The following is a 24,040-nucleotide window of genomic DNA, read 5'->3' as shown; positions in this document are numbered from 1 at the left end:
GGATCTTCTACTCCTGTGTCTCAGATATAATATTCATCTTGTTCATTTATGCTGAGGGTCAGGACAGAACTCACCAAGAATATATGTGTATGGTCAAATACAGTGCCTTTCTTTGACTGCATGTGAGCAATTTCCAAGCTAAAAACCATTTACATTTCTGCACAGCTACGCCCATACTAATAGCCCATCTAAGAGGCAGGACTTCTTTGCTCAAATACTGTCATTCCTAACTCAACAACATATGTTCAGGATTAGGGATGCTTCCTGTTCCCCTAGCTCAAACAATAGGCTAACCAAGCACATACTGTTCCGCATCTGGCTATGCAGTTGTGTTTTAAGAAAGAGCCACAAGTATGTTCTCTACAGTGACTCTTTACAGACATCTCTTCTACTTTATGAGAGGTGCTGAGATCCCCACTATCAGCCACAGTGACAACTTCTGTTCCCAATATAAGCACCTATATGAAATACCACCACAGAAGACTTAAGAATATTTTTGTAAAAATTTAGTCCACAGTGTCTTCGCTTAATACTACAAGTCAGATCTTGTTAGAGACCCATGGATATCTTAGGGGGAGTTTGGGAAGTGGTTTCCAACACAATTCTGTTGCCATAAAGCATTTCTAGAGTCTAACATTTACTCTCAAATTGGTGGAGATAGTCTCATGATAACATGTATTCAGTGTGTTCCACTTAATACAGAAACAAAGTAATGGCCAAATGAGTTCACCTAATCTAGTGTCCTCATTCTACCTATGGCCAGTATCAGGTGTTTCTAAGGAAAGCTCTAAATAATGCAGCACAGGAATATTTAAGAATAAGATATTGTTCACATTCTAGTGAAAGGAATATCTATTCTTTGTACTGAGCAAATGCAGAGTTAGTTGCATGTAGGAAAGTCTCATGCTAGCATTTCACATTTAAGGGTTTGTTTTCTGTCTCAAAGCATGACAGCTTACACACTTTCAGAACAATTGGTCTTCTAGCCAAGAGAGGAAGCAACAGCAGAAGGTATGTATAGTCACATATGGCCACATCAAGGGAACCATCCGGACTTAATACCGGCTGAAGCTCTGGCCAACAAATGTTCCAGATATCCAGAGAGAAATCTGCAGGCACTTGGGTAGTCTGCATTGTGGCAAACAAACCTCACACTTATTCCCAGGTATTGCATTGCCAAGACTAGAAAAATCCCATTTATACCATACCATCTAAGTTAAAACTGCTTTTATCCATCCCCAACCCTAAACAGCAGGCACAGTAGCTTTTGTTTGTTTTCAATTTTAGAAGAATACAATTTATGCCAAAGCTGCCACAAAGATGATCTGTGAGAAAATTGGGTGAGATAAGCACATAGAAGTTAAAAGTAAAACTATCAGAGAGCCCTTGAACTCTTTTGCTAGTCATTCCTCCCATCTTTTATAGTACTCAGTCTTGCCATTTTTGCAAGTAAGACTGTAATACAAGATGTCCTAGCATTCTAAAAAACTTCTCTATTTGATACACAGTTATTCTGTAAATAAATCTGCAATGAAGTGCTTAAAGGTTTATTTCTTACTTTTTAGCAACTAGGCATAAAATATTGGGCTATAAAATGCTTACAAATTAGATTACTGGAAGTGAATAGAATGCATTGTTATCTACTGAACCAATGATGGGTCAAATGGCAGTTTGAATTCTCGTGGTGAATATGACTGTGACCTTCACATACACCATTGACAGAAAGCAATTTTATTTACATTTTTAAATCCACATAAAGGTGAAAGATGGTACTGCTGCAAAATGAAACATTAAATTTTTTTGTCCCAAGGCACAACTGAGCTCTCCCAAGGTCACATGTGGCCTGAAATGAAGCAAGACTTTCTTAATTTTGCTACCAGTACATTTCATCCAGATCTGGTGGCACTGGTGATCTATTCTCATTTACCAGTTCAAAAATCTCCTTATTTTAAGACAGAGAAATAAGAAATAACAAGAGACTGTTTCTTTTGTCCATTAGATGTTTCTGCACAAACTGGTCATTAATTATGCTTGAGCTGCTGTAACAAGCTACATGTTTCAGCTGTATAGATTAAAAAGGTCTACCCATAAAGAGATGGCAGGGTGAAAAAGCCTTATTCAAAAAGAAATATATCACACTCTTCTGGACCACCAGCACTATAATGTCTATATTTCTAGAACAGTATATTTAGAAAATAATTAAAGCTATGTATAATCTGATACAATCTGCATATTTAAGTATTTAAAGAACAGCATTTTTCATTCTATGCATACCAAATGTGGCTATCTGCCACTCTTAATTAAAAAAAAAAAAAAAATTTAAAAAAATCTATCCATTACATGCCAGCATTTCCTCTGCCCTTTCTAAGCATCTCATGATGAAAAATTTATTACTAAAAGGCTGGTCTATAATGACCATATAGTAGGCAGTGTTATAAAGAAATTATAAATAATAACAATAATAGCATTCTTCTAACCATTCTATTTAACACTTCCAGCTTCTCCAAAGCACAATATTTTTAAAAGTGCAAAAGGTATTTATAGGATAAAACCATTTTGGAAAGTACTGTCACACAGAGCACCTAGGAGAGTACATGTGTCTATAAATTATAGATGGTTCTGGTAGCGATGTCTATGATTAAGGTTGCCTGAAACTTCCCATAATAAGACCTTTTTTCAGTTGCTTATAAGTTTGCTGAACTTAAACCACTTGGAGTAAAATTTTCCCTGCAAGGTATCTGCCTCAATATTTGTTTAGTCTTTGTGGAAAGTTTAAGACAAAATGGTTTAGAGAACAAAATTACAGGAAAATATACCTTGCTTTGAAAAAAACAGTTCTTCTTTGAGAAGTCCTAATGTTGCCTTTTTGGAGAAAGAAAAACCTTTGAAATGTGGTAGGGCATGGCCTTTTTGTCAGGTATATAATTTTTACAATTCCTGAAATGCCCATTCAAAGCCAGTCTAGTTTGTTGGGTGTTTTTAACCTCAAGTCTTAACTACTTCTTCCCAGAAGCACCTCAGCTTTTACAGCTAAAAATCACTAATATTCTTTACATGCTTCAACCCTCAAACCTATTTGTGTGGAATAACCTATACATGTTTCAGCTCTGCAAAACAGAGTTTGCTTTCTTCAGCCCGTAGAGGTAGATACACCAAGCTAGCACATCCCTGCAATCCTTGCTCCTGATGTCCTAGACCAATAAGACAAGACACTGGAGACAAGTTCTCCTGTCCTTTTACTGACAGTTCCTGCTGGTGCACTGAGGATGAAGAGGCAGCTAGATATAAAGAGAGCATGCAGTAGTTTGTTGATAGATTTTTATGGGGAGCAATAGATACAAATCACTAAACAAAGCCAATTATAAACTTAAAAATAATGGACGGTGAGTGAGGGTAGTGGCCTGCAAATTGGTAACTTGTTTCAAGCTAACAATATACACCCACGGCTAACCATGACTATTGCTTTTAGGGAAAAATAAAAGCTTTCAAGATCTTGGGCACATAAACAGCTTTCTAGAAGTAATTAACTGTGCTATGACAGACTGACAGGGTTTTTTTACAAGGTAAGGACAAGAACTGGACCTAGATGTAGCTGTGAAGATAAAGGAGGTCCAGCAAGCAGACTAAAAACAGGAAAGCACAAGACTGCTTATGCTTGGTATTAGCAATTTTGGAAAATCCTCCAGGCTAGATCCAGAAGGTGCTTATAATTACTACAATGAAGTGCTTGTTCTCTCTGTCCCAAGGACCTGTTAGAGTTCATAACTTGGAATTAGATACCCACATATCCCTGCTGGGAGAAGTTTTCTGAAAGCATAATTCACAGAAGCTACTGAACTATCCAAACTAAGCAACCAGAGAAAGACAAGGAATTAAACGCTTTCTGACATTTCCAAGGCTTAAACTGTTCCTAGAATTAGGCACCTTATTTTGCTGTTGCTAATACGCCCAATGGATAGAGTTGGCAAGGCAACATAGTTTCAGCTTTCTGGTTCAAGAATTTCTTTTGCATCAGAATAAAGCTTTTTTCTGATATAGGGCTCTCAAAATCTGAAGTGCTTCCACTATGAACGAACTCATACGCATAGGGCCAAAGAGCAGGGGAGAAAGACTTAATACCACAAATGGCTCAGAACTTACCTACAAGGAGATCCTGTTTCCTGAGTGAAGGAGTACCCGAGCATATTAAACCAAGAGGAATAAAATGAACAAGCAAAAATCAAGAAAATTCCCCAGATTATTCCACCAGGCAGTGGTTAAAACAATTACCTCAGAATTGTGAGTTTGCGGTTCACATTTCCTGAAGCAAAGGAAGAAATTGAATTTCTTAAATCCATAGCAAGGGCTTCAGCCACTGGGCTGACAAGAAAAATATGGATGGGAGACAAAGGAAATGGAGACTGGAAAAGTTCTATGACTCTACCATATCTTTTGTAAGTCTAGGGTGTTACAGACCCAGCTGGAACTACTTCCTTGAGGCCAACAGTGCCCTATTTTTTGCTTTCATGTGCTTCTGTGAGTCAAAAGCATGATTACTAGAGAAGTTATGGTATTTCAGGCTGCGGTGGTGCCATTTAAGTTCAAAAACAACCCAGAAGTGTAACTATCACAGCTGATACTAATTCTGTTGTAAGTGATAGCTGAACGTGAGGTGCCGTCATTTATCTGGGAGCAGAGCTTAGCTACATGTTGTTAACTTCTTACAACTGACTAATAGGATGCTTGAATGTGTGACTGAAGCTGACAGCTGAGCCCAGGATGATCAAAACAAGATTGCTATGGTCTGACATATCAGCCATGGAAAGTGAGGGCATGCACACTGAAAAATGTCCAGGGATGATATCCAGACTGTCATGAACTGAAATCACCATGCTAAAGAAAGCCAGAGCTTGAGTGCATGGTTGATGTGAAGTAATTATGAAGTAATTGAATATGAAGTAGTTAACCAATTAAAGCTAGAAGCTGTGATACAAGACCACAAAGATGAAGAATAAAGAATATTGCATGTAAGAGAAACTTTCTGCACAGACATTTCATTGGACATTTGCGATGTTTCTTTACTTTGCTCAGTGGCAGTAATATTGTATGAGCAAAAAAAAAAAAACCCTAAGTGAAGAGTTGAGCCTTGAATCAAGCCTGTGACTGAAATCAGAGTCTTAGGTTAGTGGGTGACACTGATTCAGTCCCTAATAATGCCAGGTGCTGTGTAAATGATTCTTAAGTAGCCAAGAATGAAAGAGAGGTCCAGGCTTAGAGGAGACAGACACTTATATAAATAGACATCAAAGAAGAAAAGACTGAAAGGTAAGCAATTGGGACAGGATGAATCTTTATTCAGATTCTGTTTTCTCTGAGATTTTGTTTTGACTTTTAAGAAGGAATTTGTGCCGGCATTGCCTTTTGATTACTATACTTATTTCTATGCAACTTCCGTGACTCATTCATATTTTAGAATCAACACGATTTCATTAAAGATGAACCTCCTGTTTCTTCAGGCATGAGAGCTAATAATATACATTCTCTACCATTCCCAACAAGTCCTCTAGCAAAAGTAGAGGTGATCATAGCAAACATTCCTTAGGTACTAAACAGGTCAAACCATGTGATTTTTTTAAAAAAGTAGCTCCCACATCATGTTTACTTATCACAAACAAAAGAGCATAACCTCAAGTTTATTTTTATAACCATTGGAGGTCACTTTTATGCTGACATTTCTGCTAAGAATGCTCTACCTAAGCAGTGATACATTTAACATCCTTAAGTAACCTGAAAATTACTTCCATTGTCAAAGAGAACTATCTCAATTAAAAAAAAAAAAAAAAAAAGTTTAGTCCATTTTCTGTCAGGCTATCTTTATGACAGGTTTTATTTCCTAAATGCATACTCAGAAGGGATTGGAAACTAGGATAAATTTATCAATGTAATTTCCATTGGGTAGATTTTCCATCCCCACTGGGCATATTTATTGGAATTTGATGGTAGCTGGTCACATTATTAATAGCAAACTGTTTATTTTATTAATTTCCCCTACATTTCTGTTCATGAAATAGCCTCTCCCATTTTGGTTTCTGCTTTTTTTTTATTCATAAGAATTCAGTGAACATTTTCAGCATATTTTAGTCTGGAGTTTGTTTGGGAGCCCTTTGCTTCACCTAATCACAATGATTATTTCTTTACTGGAGATGGTGTGACTGGAAATCTTCAGTTATTACTGTCTTTGTCCCCCTAACTGACTTTGCCAGTGTAAGTGTAGTATCAGGAACACTTCTGATGTGATTAGTGAACATCTAGTATTATGTTTGAAGCACTGACTTACCAAGGGATGCACAAATCCATATGGAAACAATCCTTCTCTAAACATTCATCAGACAAAACAAGTTTACACAGGTGCATGTTGAAAAATGAATATAAAAGGATGAGAATACAGGAGTATTGAGAGCTTCTGAGGAGCGAGAACTTTTTATAGGTGGATACCCATGCTATTATCACAAATCATTTGAAGTCGCTCCCCTCTTTTTCTGTGATATGTTTTCCCAACACAGAATAATCCTTCATCCATTACTCCTACTGCCACATGATCAGCTGCGGCTAAATCAAGGAAAAAAGGGCAACATGGACCATGGCCCATAGGAGTTGCAAGTAGTATATAAAATGAGAATAACGGGATGTACAAGCAATGAGTTTGCTATTTTTACATAAGTTATTAACATGAATCCACTGTAACTAGCCTTTTCTAAACATGCTGGAGAGAGAATTATACCAAACATTTCTAGTCTTTGAGGTCCTAACAAAAAGGCAGGGAACAGAAAATTCCTAGAATTCCGGGACTAATCTTAAATCAATCATCAAGGTGGACCACACTCAGAGGGCTAAGTGGAAATAAACTTTCACAGCAGCCCCCTAGAACCATCACATTGCCACCGATGAACAAGTTTTCCTGATGAATACATGACCATATATGCCTGTCATTACCTGAAGTGTTTTACAGATCAGGAGGTTAAAAACTTTCCATGAGCAATGGAAATGTAGGTGCAACTTTAGGGAACGTAAAATATGTGAGCAAAATTGAGTCAGGGACCTGTCCAGCTAGCTGAATTTTAGCCTGAATCAACAGGCTAGCGAAGTCACAGCTCCACCTGTTGAGCTAAAGCAAATCATCCACCTGTAACGGCTGGCAGCACAGATTCATTTTTTTGCCAGACATAGATGACTAACACTGTACCATTTGGATAAAACAAAACATAAAAGTTTAGGGACAAATCATGTAGTCATTACTCTAGGTGAAGGAGTACTGTAGCCATTGAGCCATTCGCCAGAGAACAAAAGGACTTGGATCTAAAGGAAGGGTCTCATGGCAAACCAAAGACAGGACGACATTCTTGTAGGTAAATTTACTAAAGCATACTACAATGACAGAAACAATGCTAGAAATGAAAGCATATAAAGCCCACTCAGCTCTTTTTAACTTCACAGGAGACTAAATTGTTTGGACCAAAGGCTATGAATACCACGTAGCCATACATACATATCCTTTCACATTTATTAGAAATGCTTACTTCTTCCTTCCAGTGCTAGCTATGAATAGCCAATTCACACAAAGCAACTTAAGCTAAAACGTAATGAAATCTCATTCCCAACTACCTTACAAAACCAGAAATATTTATCAAGCTAAGGACACCATTTTACGACCAGACAAATCAATGGCAAAGTTCTCACGAGTCTGAATGATCTTGAATCAACATGCAAATTTCTTGTGGAAGAATAAATAAGGGTACATTTTTTGCCTTACATGGTCATCATTCAAGTACATTTTTCTCCTGAAAGGAAAAAAAAAGATCTGCAGTTGTCTGCAAAAAATGTACATCAGTAGCAGTCAGATTTCAAATCCAGAGCACAGATACAATACTGCATACAAGCCACACATGGCTTTCTTGGATATGCCACCATTTGCATCTCTCTCTAATTCTAGAAAACAGTAAGTGGTGGTGGCTGAATATTTCAAAAACACATTTACAAAAAAAAAAAAAAAAAACCAAAAAAAAAAAACCCAAATGAATGATCTGTTTGAAAAGCTTACCTTTGGTTTAATTTTGAAGATAAAGATATTTTGCAGCTTATTTCTTCAGAAGCTGAATCAGTAGTCAGAATAAGCCGCAAATCACGATTCCAAATATTCAGAGTTAAGCAAAAAAATAATTATTATCCAATAATTAATGGATAATTTTTATTAGTCAATAATTATTGTGAAAATAATAAAGAAAATATGTTTAGGATAAGGGATGACAGGTAGTGTATGCTTTCTTATAAGCATAATATTGTAATAGATCCTAAGCAGCCCAGAGGTAAGTTCAGCAAGTTCTTGGCAAAAATATTACTTTGTAGCATTCATAAAGGCACAGAAGCATGATTTTTTCTGCCATGGAAGAAGAAAATTTTATATCCTAAAAACAAAAATGCAAAAACCATACTGCATTCACTTTCTTATGGTCCTAGTTCAGTAAAGCACTGAAGCGTGTGTGAGCAAGTCTCCCGATTTCAGTTAAGCTTGTGTTTTGCTTCTAAAAAGTAGTTACAAACCATTGGCATCTACTCTGAAATGTCTGCTACAACCCCACAATTTCAGAATATTCTATAAACTGAAGAATAAAAGCAACACTTGCACCTCCTTTAATGTACTTAGTCACATATTTCCATATTCATGTGGATTGCATTACACTGAAAGACTGAACCATATCATTACAATCTGCTAATCCACCCAATAACTTTCCCAAGACTCACACTCTGCTCTAGCTAGCAAATATTCTGTGCATCTAAGATGCAAACACAAACTACATTTTGATATATTTATAATTCTGTGGGATAGTATCTTATTCCAACGACTGGTGCTAGTAGAGCCAGCAGAGCTGCTCACAGAGGAAGGAGGTACACAGCAAGAGGTACCACCATTTGATTCAGCAGAAAGAAGCTGAAGATACAGCAGATGATTCATACAGAGCACTGTCTTATCAAGGGCCAGACAATGTCATTCCTTACTCACCCCAAGTAACCACTCACAGAAGTGGCTCCACTGAAGTTAAGGATATCCTTTCTGCAAGTAACTACTCAAAATCCCAATGTTTTATAATTCAGATATTAGCAATTAGTGTTACTAAAGGGTCATACTCTTGCATCTCTGTTTGCAACATGTACTACACTACCATCTACTCCAAGCGAGGCAATTAAGCAAAATGGGATTGTTTGTGGTAGCAGGGAGAAGAAACAAGTAGGAATATAAAACTGTGGGCCTTGTTAAGGTAATATCCATTACAGATGAAGGCAGCAGGATAGAGCCCATCTTTTTTTAATGGTGAAGGTTTTTGTGTACTGTTTGTTATGCACATCTTTTATGTCACAACTCAGTATTTGTACTTCTTACTATTTCCCTGCTCTTTAATGATCTGTTCACTCAGCAATTGTACTCCATAAAGCTACAGCATTATTGCTATGTTTTACCTAGCAATATTGCTTACAAAATCTTCTCAAGGTGCAAAGCATTCCCCACATTAAGACAAAACTCTGTATGCAATAAAGAGTAGCTGCAGAAAGTGACAACAGAAATTACTCTGAATTAGTTAAATTACAGATTAACATTCTGATTTTAAACAGACCAATATTTTACAATATTGCTACTGACTGTGCAACAACCATGAGGACACTGCTTTAATATAATTCCTATTTTAAGTCCATGCCTTCTTTTGCAAGACCTCAAATACTGTGGATGAGATTGTAAATATAAAAAGTAGTCTATTAATTTTATATAATTAGTTTTATATACCTGAAGGCCTATGACAACATTTCTTAACAAAATAGCCTAGCAGAAGAATTGTTTTTCTAAAGTTCAATCAAGAACAGCTTGTAAAAATGGGTGTGCAGATAAATATTATGGTACAGGTGGTTTGAACTATCCATAACAGAAATTCTGTTAGTTAAATTTTTTTAAGAGCTCCCAATTATGCTTTCAATTTGAAGTAGCATCTGAATAATGACAAGCAACTCTTGGTGATAGAAATGGTCTACTTAATCTTCAACAAGAGACAGAATCTGTCCTCCTCACACAAGTAAACCATTGATTTACATAGGAATCCTATCATGTATAACACTACAGGATCAGGCCATAGGAACTGCTGTATAGGAGCCTTTGTTTTTCAATAGTGCTCTCAATATATGGCTAGCGTGTGTCGTCTTTTTTCTTTTTCCTTTTACCCAGTGTCTCATGTGCACCTCTAAGACAAATGCAGGAAATACCACACCAGCTGAAAATTAACTGCTACATAATGCAGGGCTGATATGGGGTGGTAGGGGTGAGGACGGGGGCATAAGACATGCTAGTCACTAATCATTTGTAGCGTTACTCGTGTTATTTCTGACACAGGTATGCAGTATCAGACAGAAGCATTATACTCATAGGGACAGATCCAAAACTACTGGAATTGTCAGAAATCACCACTGAGTTCAGGGATTTCTGGATCAAAGCATCAGATGTTCTAACTAGGAAGGTAAGTATCATCTTCTGGTTTTCAACCAAGGGTGTTGTATTGGTTAGATTTTAAGTGACTCCTTTCTTCCTAAATAAATTGATACATTTAATATATCTAATTTGTTATATATAAATATATATTTAAAAAATATATGTTATATTTTAATTACAGGTGGTTCCAAGAACTGAGGCTACTATATCACTTCTTTCCTGGTATTATTTTGGCCATCAGCTCTGCTGCTAAAAGGAATCTGCTGAGCCTAGGGAACCTGTACAGCAATCACCAAAGTTTAAGGAAATATACAAAGAAATAACATAGTATATGTTATTTATCGTTTTTTCAAAAGTTCATTTTTAAAAAAAAAAAAAGAAAAGAACAAGCACACACAATAAGAAACAACTGGGCTACACACACAGAGAAACAACCAAGCTCTTAGTTTAGTTTTTGCATTGAGTCTGGATTAGAAAATGAAATTTGAGGAAAATAGGGCACTGGTATCATCATTTGATAGGCTCCCAGAAAGGAAAAAAGCCTAATTTCTCCTTCTTCAACAATCTGCAGATGTGGAAAGAGCAGATTATCTTTCTATGCACTGGTCAACCTGTCATCGAAGTGATGAAACAGATTAACAGGAGAGGTGATACCCCAGAGGGCACTGGCAAAACTAACATGTAAACGGACAGGACGGAGACCAACTAGTGGAGAAATCATTTCACAGCAGACACAGAGGGCAAGGAAGGAAATATTACTAAAGTACCCCTTGGAGAGGAAAAGACAGGGCACCTGGAGAGATGGATTCAGTGTGCAAGGCAGATGAACGTGCCTGAGACATTTGTCACTAGTTGGACTGTGAGACACTGACATTAATGAGGGTGGCATTTGGAAGATAAAAGCCATATCTCTGAAGCAGACAATACAGTTTCCAGGCACCTCACAGGGGGACATGATGTAATCAAAAGGGACTGGAAAATGTTCACATCTAGCAAAAGCATCACAACCGCTACTGATATTTAAGTGAGAATATGGATCAGGAATAAATGGCTTATGGTTTTGTCTGGCTGGTTGGTGGGGATTGTGGGTTATTTTTCCTCTCAGCTCAGTCAATTCCCATCACATTCCTTTATTGAAGGACTCTCCATCAGTCATCCACTTACACCTGCCTTGTCGAAAGTCAGTGTTTCATTGACAAGTGCTTTTCAGGCAGCAGACCTCTAGAGGACAGCTCTGTCAATAGTGAGTGGGGATATACAGGGGTGGAGGCACTCGTCTGAGATTATCTCCTCTTGAAAGCAAAGAGGGAGCTGGGAGATACCCCGAGCCCTGGCTGTCAGGACCCAAGCAAGCGGAGGGAGCAGGATCTGGCTGCCCCTCACAGGTGTCTCACAGTGCCACTACATCAAAAATGATGTCAACTATGTCTGAGAGCCACTCCTGCCGTGACCCAAGGGATGGGAAGTGTCATTATTAATTAATCGCTCCTTGCTCTCACACCTCAGGGTCAGCCATATCCCACAGCCCATTTTGACTCCAACACTCTTGGATGTCTCTGGTCTCTCTGCAAAAGGAGAGGATGCTGTTGTCCTGGGATGGAATGAGACAAACCCGAGCATCCCAGAACAGCCTTCCCGATCCCCCGACTCATCCTGCCGGGGAACTTAGATGATTAAATCCGAGATCCCATCCCTGTTCCCTTCCGCACTGACTTGTTGCCCCTCTGGTCAGTTTTTCCCCGGAAAATAAAGAGGCTGCTTCACCATTAAAAGAGAGTCAGTCAGCGGCAACAGTAAATACATCGATCTGCTTGTCCGCCCATCTGCTGCTTCCTTCAGGAAAACTAACGCAGGCAGCCAAACCCCAAGTCCAGAGCGGGTTTGGCGCGAGGTCTGAGCAGCAGCGGCCCGAAACATTGACAAGCCCGGGACAGGGCGTCTGTGCAGGAGCCGTTCCCCAGTGCCGGCGCGGTCCCCGGCAGCGCGCAGCGAAGGGCGGCGGCGGGGCTTCCCGCCGGGGCGGGGAGCGGGGCGGCGCGGGGCCGGGCGCTGTCCGCGGTGCTGCCGCCGCTGCCCGTCCCTCCCGGGAGCTCTCCGCGGTGCTGCGCGGCGCGGCCGGGGCGGCCGAAGGGGGAGCGCCAGCCCGGGGCCGGGGCGGCGGGGCGCGGCGGGGAGCAGGGCACCTCAAAGTCAACCTCGTCCCAGCCCGTCTGCAAGCTCTTGTCCGCTGTCCCCGCAGCGCTTGCACTAGCCTTCCGCGGCTGGAAACAGTCAGCATCTCCGACGCGGGGCGGGGGGGAGAGGGAAACGCACTTTAAAAAAAAAAAAAAAATCACGTGGACTAATCGTGCACTGAAGAAAGTTTTAGACGCGGATCCAGTAACGAACAGGAAAATGGGAACCCGAACTGACCCGACATGTGATAAGGACAAGCTCTTTCTGCTTCCTCTTTCACGCCGCATGCAGGGAGCGCAGCTCCACGCATGAAGCCGCCCATGTCCCCCGTCCTGCTGCAGAGTACCGAGCACCTCCCGGTGTCCTTCAATACCGTCTCTTTCTCTCTCTTCTTCGATATAAAAATTGAAAGAGAGGGGGGAAGTGGTAGAAGAAAGCTGACTGATTCCCTCCTTTAACCACAAACGAGCCCAGCAAGATGGATTCTGGGAGAAGAAGCTGTATTCCTAAGCAGCGCCCGGTGTCATAGTAGTTAAAATAGAACAGAAAAGCTTCTCACAAAGTCAATTCTTATGTAGATGAGGCGACATAAGAGCTTTTCTCTCTCCTCGAGGGCTTAGTGAATTTCTAATTTGTCCAAAGAAGCCCTAGAGGGATGAGGAAGAAAGGGCGGGAATATTGGGATCGCTAGTCCTAACAAATATTACCGTGCTCTGGATTGTCGCCTAGAAATACACTGAAAACAGGGGGATCCAACGCCATTGTCTCAGCCGAGTTATTTCTCTTGACCTTCGGCTTTGTCCATCCAGGCTGAACAAACTTCCTGCAATGAGCATCGCCCCTGCTCTCTGCCAGACACACAACTTTGGTCTCTCTAGGTCACGGAAAGGGAAAGAGGATGACAGGCGTTTCCCCTCCAAAAGAAGGGCGCCCGCAGAAGTTTAACCAACAGCCAGAAGAACATAGGGTTAAACAATAAACTAGGAAATATGCTGTCCTGTTGAACAGAGAGCAGTTTCCACAGCATTGAGAACCCGCCAATATATATCATATCAATAAAAAGCAGCTCTTCGAAAGCTTGCATAGTAATTGAGATTGGAGATCTTTTTTGATATAGGTTGGCATTTCCTCATATCAATCTGACAGAGCCAACTCAGGAAATTGCTGGTAATATTCATCTGGGGAGCACTTTCATTAAACGTAATTCATTCGACTTTCACAATAAATTGAGTGACATCCTTACAGCAGAACCTTTTTATCCTTGATGAAGTGTTTGCCAGCCTTTGGTTTTCCACTTTATTGTCACATTCCTTAAAGCAGAATCGTCAACATGTCAATCTGCTGCATGAAAAAAAATGCTAAAGCTGTATTTACAAAGCACCCAGGAGGTGGTTTAATGCTGACTTACAAGAAGAGCGAGTTGGGAGTTAAACTATCTGATAAATCACAGCATAACTTCACCCAAGCCCAATCGGGAGAACAGAAGCCAGTCCTAGGGAGGGAAGGATGGCTCACACATTCATTTTCTCCAAGTGCGGGCTATTCCGAGCAATTGCTTTCTTAACCTGCTTCACCGCACTTTCCAAGACGACTGGGAAATTGGCTTTTTGTTAATTAAAATGGCGGTTTAGAGATGCAGGGAAATACTAAACAGCTTAAAATGGACACCTCGAGGTACCGGCTGGGAAGATTTAGCTAGTCAAAGAGAGGCGGGGATATTGGATTATATTCAGGTGGCTCCCTAAAAGGTGAAATCTATTCCAGACTGCTTTCTCCAGCGATTTAAGAAATGAAAATAGTGTGTACTAAGCACCAGGAAAAAGAAATTTCAATGCGGGGAAACCCCTTCTTGAACTCCTAGCACAGGTCCCTGGTGGTTAGGAAGGAAGGAAGCGCCGAAAAGATCGTACCATCCTTCGCTTGTCAAAAAAAAAAAAAAAAAAAAAAAAAAGCTCAAATAAAGCTCAGATAAGTTTGTTTCGCCTACACGAGACCCCAGTCCGGTTGCTGTTCCCGTGCCCTACCTTCCGAAAGGGTAACTATTCCCCCTACACCACCGAGAAAGCGTCTCTCAAACTCCTTTAGAAGGAGGGAGCGGGATCGTCTCAAGGCTACGTAAACTCTCTCACACAAAAAGCAACTTCTCTCCCTCCGCCCCAAGCGCTCTCCCCCCCTCCCCGCCTTCGACGTCAAATTGAAAATTGCAAGAAATCGCTTATTTGGGCGGAAAAAAGGCAATACCCGAATGCTTTCAGCACCAAATGCCTCTGAGAAAATACTGTGGGAGGTGATTATGATAGGACAATGACTTCTCTCTCTTTTGTTTTTTGTTTTCTTTTATGTTCGCTGCCTATGGGGGGGGGGGGGGGGGGTGTCCTCCCACGACAAAGTAGGACGCAATCAGCAACTATCTTTAAAAAAAGAAAGAAGAAAAAAAAAAAAAAAAACCAAAACCAACTTATCTCCGCCGGCACGTGATATCTCTTCACGTTCTCCATAGCTTTCATTAACCGGAGTGAAATGACCGCAAACAGTGCGACACAGAGCGAAATTAAATGTACACAAACTCTGGAGCCACTAACCCCGTTTACCCCCTCAGCAAATACCGTGCCAAGTGTGCCACCGCTGGGGACAATTTTAAACCTCTATTATTCACTGCATTTTTTCAGGAAAGCGCCGCTCGGCTGTCGGAAGGCCTCCAAAATACAATGAGGAACGGACCTTAAAATCCCAGCCCGGCACGAGGAGGAGGTTAGCAGGCTGTTTGCAGGACCCCCTGCCTGTGCCATCGCCCTGTAAAACAAGGTGCCCCGGGAGCCCCCCGGTTGTCCTTCTGTGACAAAGCGCCACGCAGAGAAGCTCCCCCCGCGAAACAGCTCGCTCGCAGCCCTCGTCGGGGGGGGGGGGGTGGGGGGGGGGGTGGTGAAAAATCACCCCTCAATTTGCTTATGCGCTGTTTAAATTCTGCACGGAGTTAAAACGCTCTGCCGGTCAGCTCCGGTGTACATCCTAACTCACAAACCCACCCGTGAAAGAAACACTTTGCTAGGAAAAGACGACGGACCGGGCGGGGGGGGGGGGGGGGGGGGAGGGGGGTGAGGGAGAGAGATCCTTACCCTAGCAGCATGCAACGCAAAACTCCAACTGGTTTTAGTTCCGTACCCGCTACTCCGGGTAAGGAGCACCTAAGCAGTGAGCTGAAGTCTCTTCAAGCCAGGGTGATCCCAGCAAAACGTGTGCACGTTGTCATTCCTTGCGCATACCGTGCGGGAAGTTCCCCCTAAGGCAGGCGAAGGCAGAGCCTGTCAACATGTTTGGGGGGGGTAAAATCCTGCAACCTGCAAGGCATTTGGCCGCCCGGCGCCCTGAGTTTGCCGGAGGGGTGCGGAGGATCCGGTCGGCGGCCGCGGAGCGGCGGGACGGGGCGAGCGCCCGCCGCCGCCGGGAGCTGCCGGCCCGCAGCCCGCCGGTCCCCACCCGCACCAAGGGTCTCCTCAGCAGCCGGCACGGCAACGATCTGCCTCCTCCTTTGGGGCCATCCTTGACCTGTCCCACTGCGAAATAACTAGTTAGGATCCTTGCCGTCTTTGCCAGCAGCCCGCGCGTTTTGTAGTCGCTTCTACAGCATGTTGCTTCCACCCAGGGGGAAAAAAAAAAAAAAAAAGAAAAAAAAAAGAAAAAAAAAAAAGAAATGAAAAGAAACAGCCTGGCGTTTTATTGTCCTGTGGTGTCGGACTGGAAATTCACCGGCAACTAGGCAGGAATTAAACGAGAAAGTTTCCATTAAGGGAGTGGTGTAAAACCCCGGTGTCCTTATAAACAGACAGAGCTCAAACCTAAGAGAGTCTACGATCTCCGCGTGGTGTTTTCTTTCTTAATATTTACGTGCCTCCTTAATGACGATTTTGAGCTCGGCACAGCACTGTTAGTTAAGAAAACATGATCCGTTAGAATAGGACTAAGATGCTTTCGAAAGAACAGCGGTGGAGTCTTGCGGTAAATAAGACCGAGTGTGGCTGTTTGAACACTTTCTGCAGCTCTCGAAACCTGAAGAAACAAAACAACTGCAAGCCTTTAAAGGTTAACTCCTAATTCTATCAAGTAAGTGCTAAGTTATCCATTTAGGCCAAAGGAAATGCATTGCAAATCAAATGCAACATTTTCAGTACACTGCACAGCTCGAAACAAGGAGAAAATGCATGGCTCGTACAGGCTAATTAATGTTCTTATCAATAAACATAATACGGCGAACCATCTCTACCCCAGCAAAATTCCTGCTCGTCCTGGTCGGCCGCGACCTCTATAAATTTCAGGCAATAAGGCTGGATGGCATATGGCTCTATTAAAAAGGGGGAGAAAAGCAGAAGCACTTTTTTCTCAAGACTTCTTTAGGAAGAGGTTTAAGGGGGGGGGGGAGGGGGGAAGAGAGAGAAAAAAAAAAAAAGCATTGGTTTGCTGGGTGAAGAGAAATTCCAAGCCAGCGAGTGTCTGTAAATCAGTAAGTTCGAGGCAGCCCAGTCTCGCTGCGGCTCTTCACCCTCACTGCGTACCCCCTAGTTCAGGCGGAGGGGAAACAGCTTATTTTCCTCCTCCCTTATATTATTAACCCCTTTTAAAAAGGAATTTTTTTTTTTTTTAACAGACTCGATGGGAAGCTGGTTGTGCTGTCGTTTCCTTTACCCTTCCTAACAGGTTGGGTACTGAGAATTTAATTCCTGCTTGAAACTGCTGTAGTCCACACGGAGCGACGCGCACGCACGGATCAGCACAACAAAGTGCCGCACCTTGCTGGTTTGTGGCACCGCATTAAAGCTTTAAGCAAAACTTCATGCTTCGGTGCTACTAAACAGTTTATTATCACGCGATGGCCTAATGCAAACTTTCAGAGTCACTCCCTAACTGCAGAGAATAGGGACAGATTGGCATAAACGTGAAGTATCGACTTAAAAAGAAGAATCGGGTTAGACAGGGAAATCCTTTGGATCCCCCCCCGAGTGTTTTGGCAGCAGACACAGCCCAGCCGAAGAGCGCGTCCCCTCCCCCTAGCTTGTCTTTTATTCCTGATTTTTTTTTTTTTTTTGGTATCACATTTCGCATTGTTTAGAGGGAAACTGGAAAATCGTCTCCTTTACTCTGCAATGCCAAGCTCTCGGGGAATAAAAAAAAAAAAAGGAAAAAAAAAAAACATTCAGGTAATGAAGTCTGTAACTAAACGGTAATTGAATCAGCATAATTTGCACACTGAATGGTTTTCAAATGCTCCCAGTTTACAATTAAAGGAGAATTAATGCGCTTGTTGTTCAGACTGCAGCGCATTAGAATAAATCCAGCACTGTTGTTGTAATGAGTCGAGAGCAGTTTAACTGCCAGCAAACACATTTAAAATTTAACACGACGTATCGATCTCGCTCCGGCTTTTTGATAGATTATTTGCCACGCACTTTTCTCCCCGCTCCCCCCACCCCACCCCACCACCACCCCGGCTATAAAATTCGCGTGGAGGACAGACGCCCGCGGCAGACGTGGCACCGCCCGGCGAGGGCAGGGTCCCCAGGCGGGACCCACGCCGGGCGGGAGCGGGACGGGACGGGCCGGGCGCGACCCTCGTCGCGACCCCCGTCGCGATCCCCGGCGCTGCGCGGCCGCGCTGGGCGCTGCGCGGGCGCGGGAGGCGCGCGGCGCCCGGCCTGACCCCGCCCCCGCCCGGGCCCGCTCGGGATTGGCTGCCCCGCGCGCGGCCGCGCTCAGCCGCGCCGCGCTGCCCCGCAGCGCCCCCAGGCGGCGGGTCCGCGCCAGCGCAGGGAGCGGCGGTGCAGGCAGCGCCCGGCGCCCGCGGAGCCGGAGCCGGAGCCGGAGCCGGAGCCGGAGCCGGAGCCGGGCCGGAGCCTCCCCCAGCACGGGCGCCGGGGGTGCTTCTGCTGGCCGCCCTCCTGGAAAAGGGGCTTTTCCTTCCCCCGCCGCCACGGGGACGAGCTCCCGCCAAGCGTTTGCCTGCTTAACGCATCGCAGGCGAGCGAATCTACGGGCTACAAAGGAGCAGCCTGCCTTGTTTTTGTTCCTTGCGACCGCAGAGGGAGTAAAGTGTGTGTTAAAGGAGATAACGCCGCTGTTTACTCGTGTTCCCCCGGTAATCTTAAAGGAGATTTGCTACGAAAGTCAATGACACTTCACGCGGAAAATACTAGCTGTGCTTGTCGCTGAGCGCCTGCACGCCTGTGCCGCGCCGCCCGTAGTGGCACCCGGCGGGGGGGGGGTCCCCTTCCAGAGGGGCTCCCGCCCTCAGGAGGGAGCGGAGGACGAGAAGTTGCCTCCAGCCCACAGCCCGGGCGGGCGGCCCCGCAGCGGCGCTCCGGTGCCCCCGCAGGCAGCGGGGGACCCGGCCCGGGAGGTGGCAGCGGGGGACCCGGCCCGGGAGGTGGCAGCGGGGAGCCCCCGAGCCTGCTCCCGCCCGGCGCGCCCTTTCCCCGCCGAGAAGTTACAGGTCTGCCCGCCCCGCCGAGAGCTCCCGGCCGAGCCCCGCGCCCCCCCCGCCCCGCCTCGGCCCGACCCCGGGAGGACGGGGCAGGGCTGGCTGCGGGGCGCCGGTAGCGGCCGTGAGTTTGTTCGTTCTCCGCCAGGCTGGTGCCCTCCTCCCCGCCGAGCTCCCCCCTCCCCGGGCCGTGCGAGGGGCCGGGGGCACTCACCAGGTAGAGGGTGGGCTGCAGCAGAAGGACCGCGTACCAGTACACAGCCTGCATCCTCGCCGCTCAAACTTCCCCCGCGCTGCCTTCGCTGCCTCTTTGTTCCTTCCAGAACATAGATCCACCTGACATCCACTTTACAGAACAAGCAGAGCTCTCACCAGCCTAGACAAAAATGAAATTATAGACCCCATGACCACAAGACAAGGTTAGGCTTGAGACAAGGGGGGAAGAGAGGGGAGTAGGGAAGGGGGGGCGGGAGAGAAGGAGGAGATGGGGTGTGCGGATGGGGGTGGGGGAAACAAAAAACGATTAAAATCTAGTTAATCCGGCGTCAGAGCAAAGTGATCGCACGGTCCGGGCTGGCTGCAGAGCGCCTGTAGGCAGCGCTCCCCGGCGCTCAGTCCTTTTACTGGGCGGGAGAGCCCCGTGGTGTGGGCTGGGACGGCCCGGGGGTGCCACCGCCAGCCCTGCCCTGCCTGCCTAAGCGCCCTCGGCGGGGGCCGGGCGGCAGCCGCCCCCCCCGTTGGCCGCGGAGCCCCGGCAGCGCGCCGGCGAGCGGAGCGGCGCCGGAGCGGGGAGAAGGGGCAGGAGACGCTGGGATCGGGGCTCCGGATGCGCCTAAAGCCGAGGCGAAGAGCTTCGCCCCTGGGACCCCCGAGCAGGCTCTGCCTACCCCCGCAAGCGCCCACCTCCCTCCGCCGCTCCGAAGGCGCGCCGTGCCTTGCCCCGGGCCGGCGCCGCGCCCCGGGCCGCCCCGACGGGCGCGGACCCCCATCCCCGGCCCCAGCCCTCCTCCGCCCCCGCGCCCCGCGGACAGCCCCGCCGCCGCGGGGGGGCCGCGGCGGGGATACGTACGGCGTGGGGGGTCCGACGGCGGCCGGGGCTCCGCGGGGCGCTCCATGGGCGAGCCTAGAGGGGCCGAGCGCCGCGGCGCAGCCCGCCGCCCCTGCGCATCTCCTCGCCGCGCTCCGCACCGAGGTGTCCCGCGGCCGCTGTGCATCCGGCGCAGGCACTGTCAGGGCGGCGGGGCGGCTGGCAGGCTCTCCCCCCCTCGCCTCCCCTTCTCCGCACACGGCCGCGCTCCGGCTCCGCCGAGCAGGACACTTACGGGAGGAGGGAGCTGCCCGGGCTGCCCGCTCGCCTTCGGCGGGGGGCGCGGGCAGGAGCGGCGGCACCGGCGCTCCGGGGCGTCCAGGGCGATTTGTCTCTATTAAAAATGACTTATTGGCGAGGGAGCGGCGAGCGCCTGCTATTTAACTTCAGATAAAATCTATCTGCAAAGACCTTGGCCGATCATCTTAAAATAAAGCGCTGGAGCCGAGCACTGTCCGAGCCTCACTGCTTGGGGAGAGAGAAAGAGCAGCGGAGGGGGGGAGGAGAGGGGGAGCTTGCTTGGCGAGGGGGAAGGGAGGAGGGAGAAAGGGGAGTTTAGCGGCGTCCCATCCTCTGCTCTGAACGGGGTGATGAATCAGAGCCCTCCCCGGGCGGCGCAGGCTGCCTTGCGCTGCCCGCGCTGCCTGCCTCGCCCGCCCTGCCTGCCCTGCCCGCGCTGCCTGCCTTGCCGCCTGCCCTGTCTGTGCTGCCTTCCCTGCCCGGGCTGCCTTCCCTGTCCGTACTGCCCGCCCTGCCCGGGCTGCTTGTCCTGCCCGCCCTGCCCGCGCTGCTGCCTGCCTCTGCCGGGGCGCCGGCGCTGCCCGCGCTGCCCGCGCTGCCCGCGCTGCCCGCCCTGCTGCCCGTGCTGCCCGCCCTGCTGCCCGCACTGCCCGCACTGCCCGCACTGCCCGCCTTGCTGCCCGCACTGCCCGCCCTGCTGCCCGTGCTGCCCGCCCTGCTGCCCGCACTGCCCGCACTGCCCGCACTGCCCGCCTTGCTGCCCGCACTGCCCGCCCTGCTGCCCGTGCTGCCCGCCCTGCTGCCCGCACTGCCCGCGCTGCCCGCCCTGCTGCCCGCACTGCCCGCGCTGCCCGCCTTGCTGCCCGCACTGCCAGCCCTGCTGCCCGCGCTGCCGCCTGGGGCACAGCCCCTTTCGCTCTCCGCCAGCCCGCGGCAGCCGGCTGCCTGCCCAGCGCCTGGAAGGAGCCTGGGAGAGCATCCCTTCCCTCTTTCTTTCCTTTCATTTTAGTTTTTCCACCTCCCTCAGGGGTGTCCCGTGCAACGACAGTGCTGCTTAGCCTGTGAAGGCAGCGGGCACCCGCAAACCAGGCACTGTGGTGGCGGGATCGTGGAGCAGAGCTGGGTGATGGCTGCAGGAGCCAAGATCTGGGATTAAAGGGTTGCTTCTCCCCCGCAAGCAGGAACCTGTAGCTGGACAGCCCTTCGGAGTGAAGCTGGAAAGCTCATCCCTGCCCGGTGCTGTGGCTAATCCCACCAGCTGTCATGCAAAGGGAAAGGTCTCATCGACCTTGTTTTCCTTCTTCTCTACAAGGAGTCCTATGGGGTTTTTTCCTGCCCTCTTCCATCCCCCAAACCATATCATTACCAATGTGACATTGGGACAGGGTGAAGGGGAGGATACCAACAGCACAGGGTAGCCTTACCAGATGCCTAGCCTCGATAGCAAAGCTCAGATTTATCACCTCCTAAAGGGGAACCAAGAAGCAAGCCAGCATGCTGTACAGAGCGGGAAATCAGAGAGAAAAAGAGGACTTCAGTTGTCCTGCCAAATCCTTGCTTCCCTCAGAGCACGTCCTGGTAATTAATATCTGCAATCTGAGGCTTCAGTACCAAGCTCTAAAATACTGTTTTAATTTGGGGGTCTGAGTTTGGAACACTGTAATAAGAGGGGAGCAGGGAAAGGAGGGGGAAGGTAATGAGTACTCTTTGAAAGAGCTGCTCCAGAGCCTCCCCCATGGCCATTTCTGCTCCAAACACCTGGAAGATGGACACCTCCATATGTCTCCAGCACCATCACTCTGCTAGACATGTGGGATGCTCACGTCACAGCTTTGAACAGAAGCGTGCAGCTTGCAAGGAATCATACTGTCATCCTGCCCCTCCAGACAGCCTCTGCATTACAGTGCAGGCTAAAGCTGCCTAGGGACTTCTTGTTTCAAATGGGTAACAAATAAAAAAATCACAGCTGACTTTCCCTTTCAACTCCCTCCTTCCTATCTATTCCACTCTTACTTCCCCGTGAGGGGCTTTGTCCACACTTAGTAATCAATCTAGAGATAGATAGATAGATAGATAGATAGATAGATAGATAGATAGATAGATAGATGATAGATAGATGGGTGGATGTTGCTCCCTTCTCACAGAACAAACTTGCCATAAGCTGCGTGGAGCATGCTGCTGATCTTTGCAATAAGTTGCTGTTATATATTTAGACCCGGCATGGTTACTCTTACCTTAGATATGAGATTGCCAGGTTAATATGGAGCAGAAAAAGCAAACCCAAAGCCTGCCAGGTTTCAGTGGGTTGTGTTCCTGAGGAAGACATAATTTCTTCAAGAAGGAACGATCCCCCCTTCAAGAAGGAATGGTTCAACTCTACAGTCTGTGTAACTTGATTCAGCTTCTCCAAGGTCTGATCATTATATTGGAGGTGTCAAGGAAGTAGTCCTTGGAGAAGAATTATTCCTTCAGCTGGTCAAATAGATGAAGGTTTTCCCAGCCTTTCTCATTCGGGTCCTTATATCTCATTTAAGGCAGCACTGTGGAGGAACTCCTGGCTCCGTTGGAATCACAAACATGGCTCCTCTTCACTTCAGCCCACTCTGAATTCCTCCCTCTCTGAATTCAGCAAGGTCTTCTATGAACAGCCCAGTCTGTATGGTATCTACTTGAGTTGTCAGCAGTTCTTAAGGACGGACAAACCTGTTTTCTGTCAGGTTGGGACTGATCCAAGGTCCCATTGGCTTCAGCTGACCTCCTCAGCCAAAGGCCACTGGGACATACTCTTTAACTACAGTGGAACTGCACTTTCCCTTCAGAAAGCCTGTTTGGACTGCTCCTTCCCTCCGTTGTCACTCCAGAAGAAAGGACCAAGGAGCATATGAGAGCCTGGATTGATCTTCTTCATTTAAAAAAAAAAAAAAAAGCAGGCTCCAAAGTATTCCAGCTATGAACATGTGACACTTTTTCAAAGGGAATGCAATGCTTATGAAAATCTGACATTTAGGATTTTTGGACACAGTCTTTTGACTTTTATCTGATTGCGTAATATTGGTACAGGAGCTTAACTGGAATATTAGATTTTTTTAAAGTGAATTTTAATTTCAACCATTTGAATGCTGTTTCTAATCTTAGCAATAAAGTCTCCAGTAAGGTAGTGTCAGCTAGCAAGGTTTTAAAGAATCACAAATTCCAGGTTTACTAATGGACTTTAGAAAAGTCCAATTAGGCTTTAAAATACAATTGGACTATTTTTAAAGCTTTGAAATATGTTCTAACCTTTAGACATCTTCCCTGTTACTGCGAAGATAGCTTCCTGGCTTGCAGAACTGAAAGAGCCACAAACAGAAAACCCGAAGACAATGGCAAGTGATTAATAATTGCTACAGGTTCCAATGGAAGATGGGCACATGGTTTAATTGCTTGAGGCACTAGAAGAAAATACAATGCTGTAATGATAAATATCAAATGACTGTGCTAAACTTACTGCGCAATGTAACTAACCTGCCTAAACATGGACAGTTACATGTGAAATAAAAATAGTAAATAGATACTGTTTATA

At 46.2% G+C, this 24,040-nt stretch overlaps 1 protein-coding gene across 1 annotated transcript in view; it reads right to left on the bottom strand.

Moving 5' to 3' along the window:
• NXPH1 (neurexophilin 1) overlaps positions 1-19,419 on the bottom strand; it is a 144,952-nt gene extending 125,533 nt beyond the window's left edge. Inside the window, exon 1 of the mRNA XM_075705963.1 lies at positions 19,366-19,419. Within this exon, the coding sequence (XP_075562078.1) occupies positions 19,366-19,419 (54 nt within the window). The remainder of the gene's footprint in view (positions 1-19,365) is intronic.
• Between the last annotated feature and the right edge of the window lie 4,621 nt (positions 19,420-24,040).

This window comes from Pelecanus crispus, chromosome 2, assembly GCF_030463565.1.
Source record: "Pelecanus crispus isolate bPelCri1 chromosome 2, bPelCri1.pri, whole genome shotgun sequence".
In the NCBI taxonomy this organism is placed as follows: Eukaryota; Metazoa; Chordata; class Aves; order Pelecaniformes; family Pelecanidae; genus Pelecanus; species Pelecanus crispus.
The sequence above is the reverse complement of the archived record's forward strand: the minus strand, read 5'-3'. Positions and strand labels throughout refer to the sequence as shown.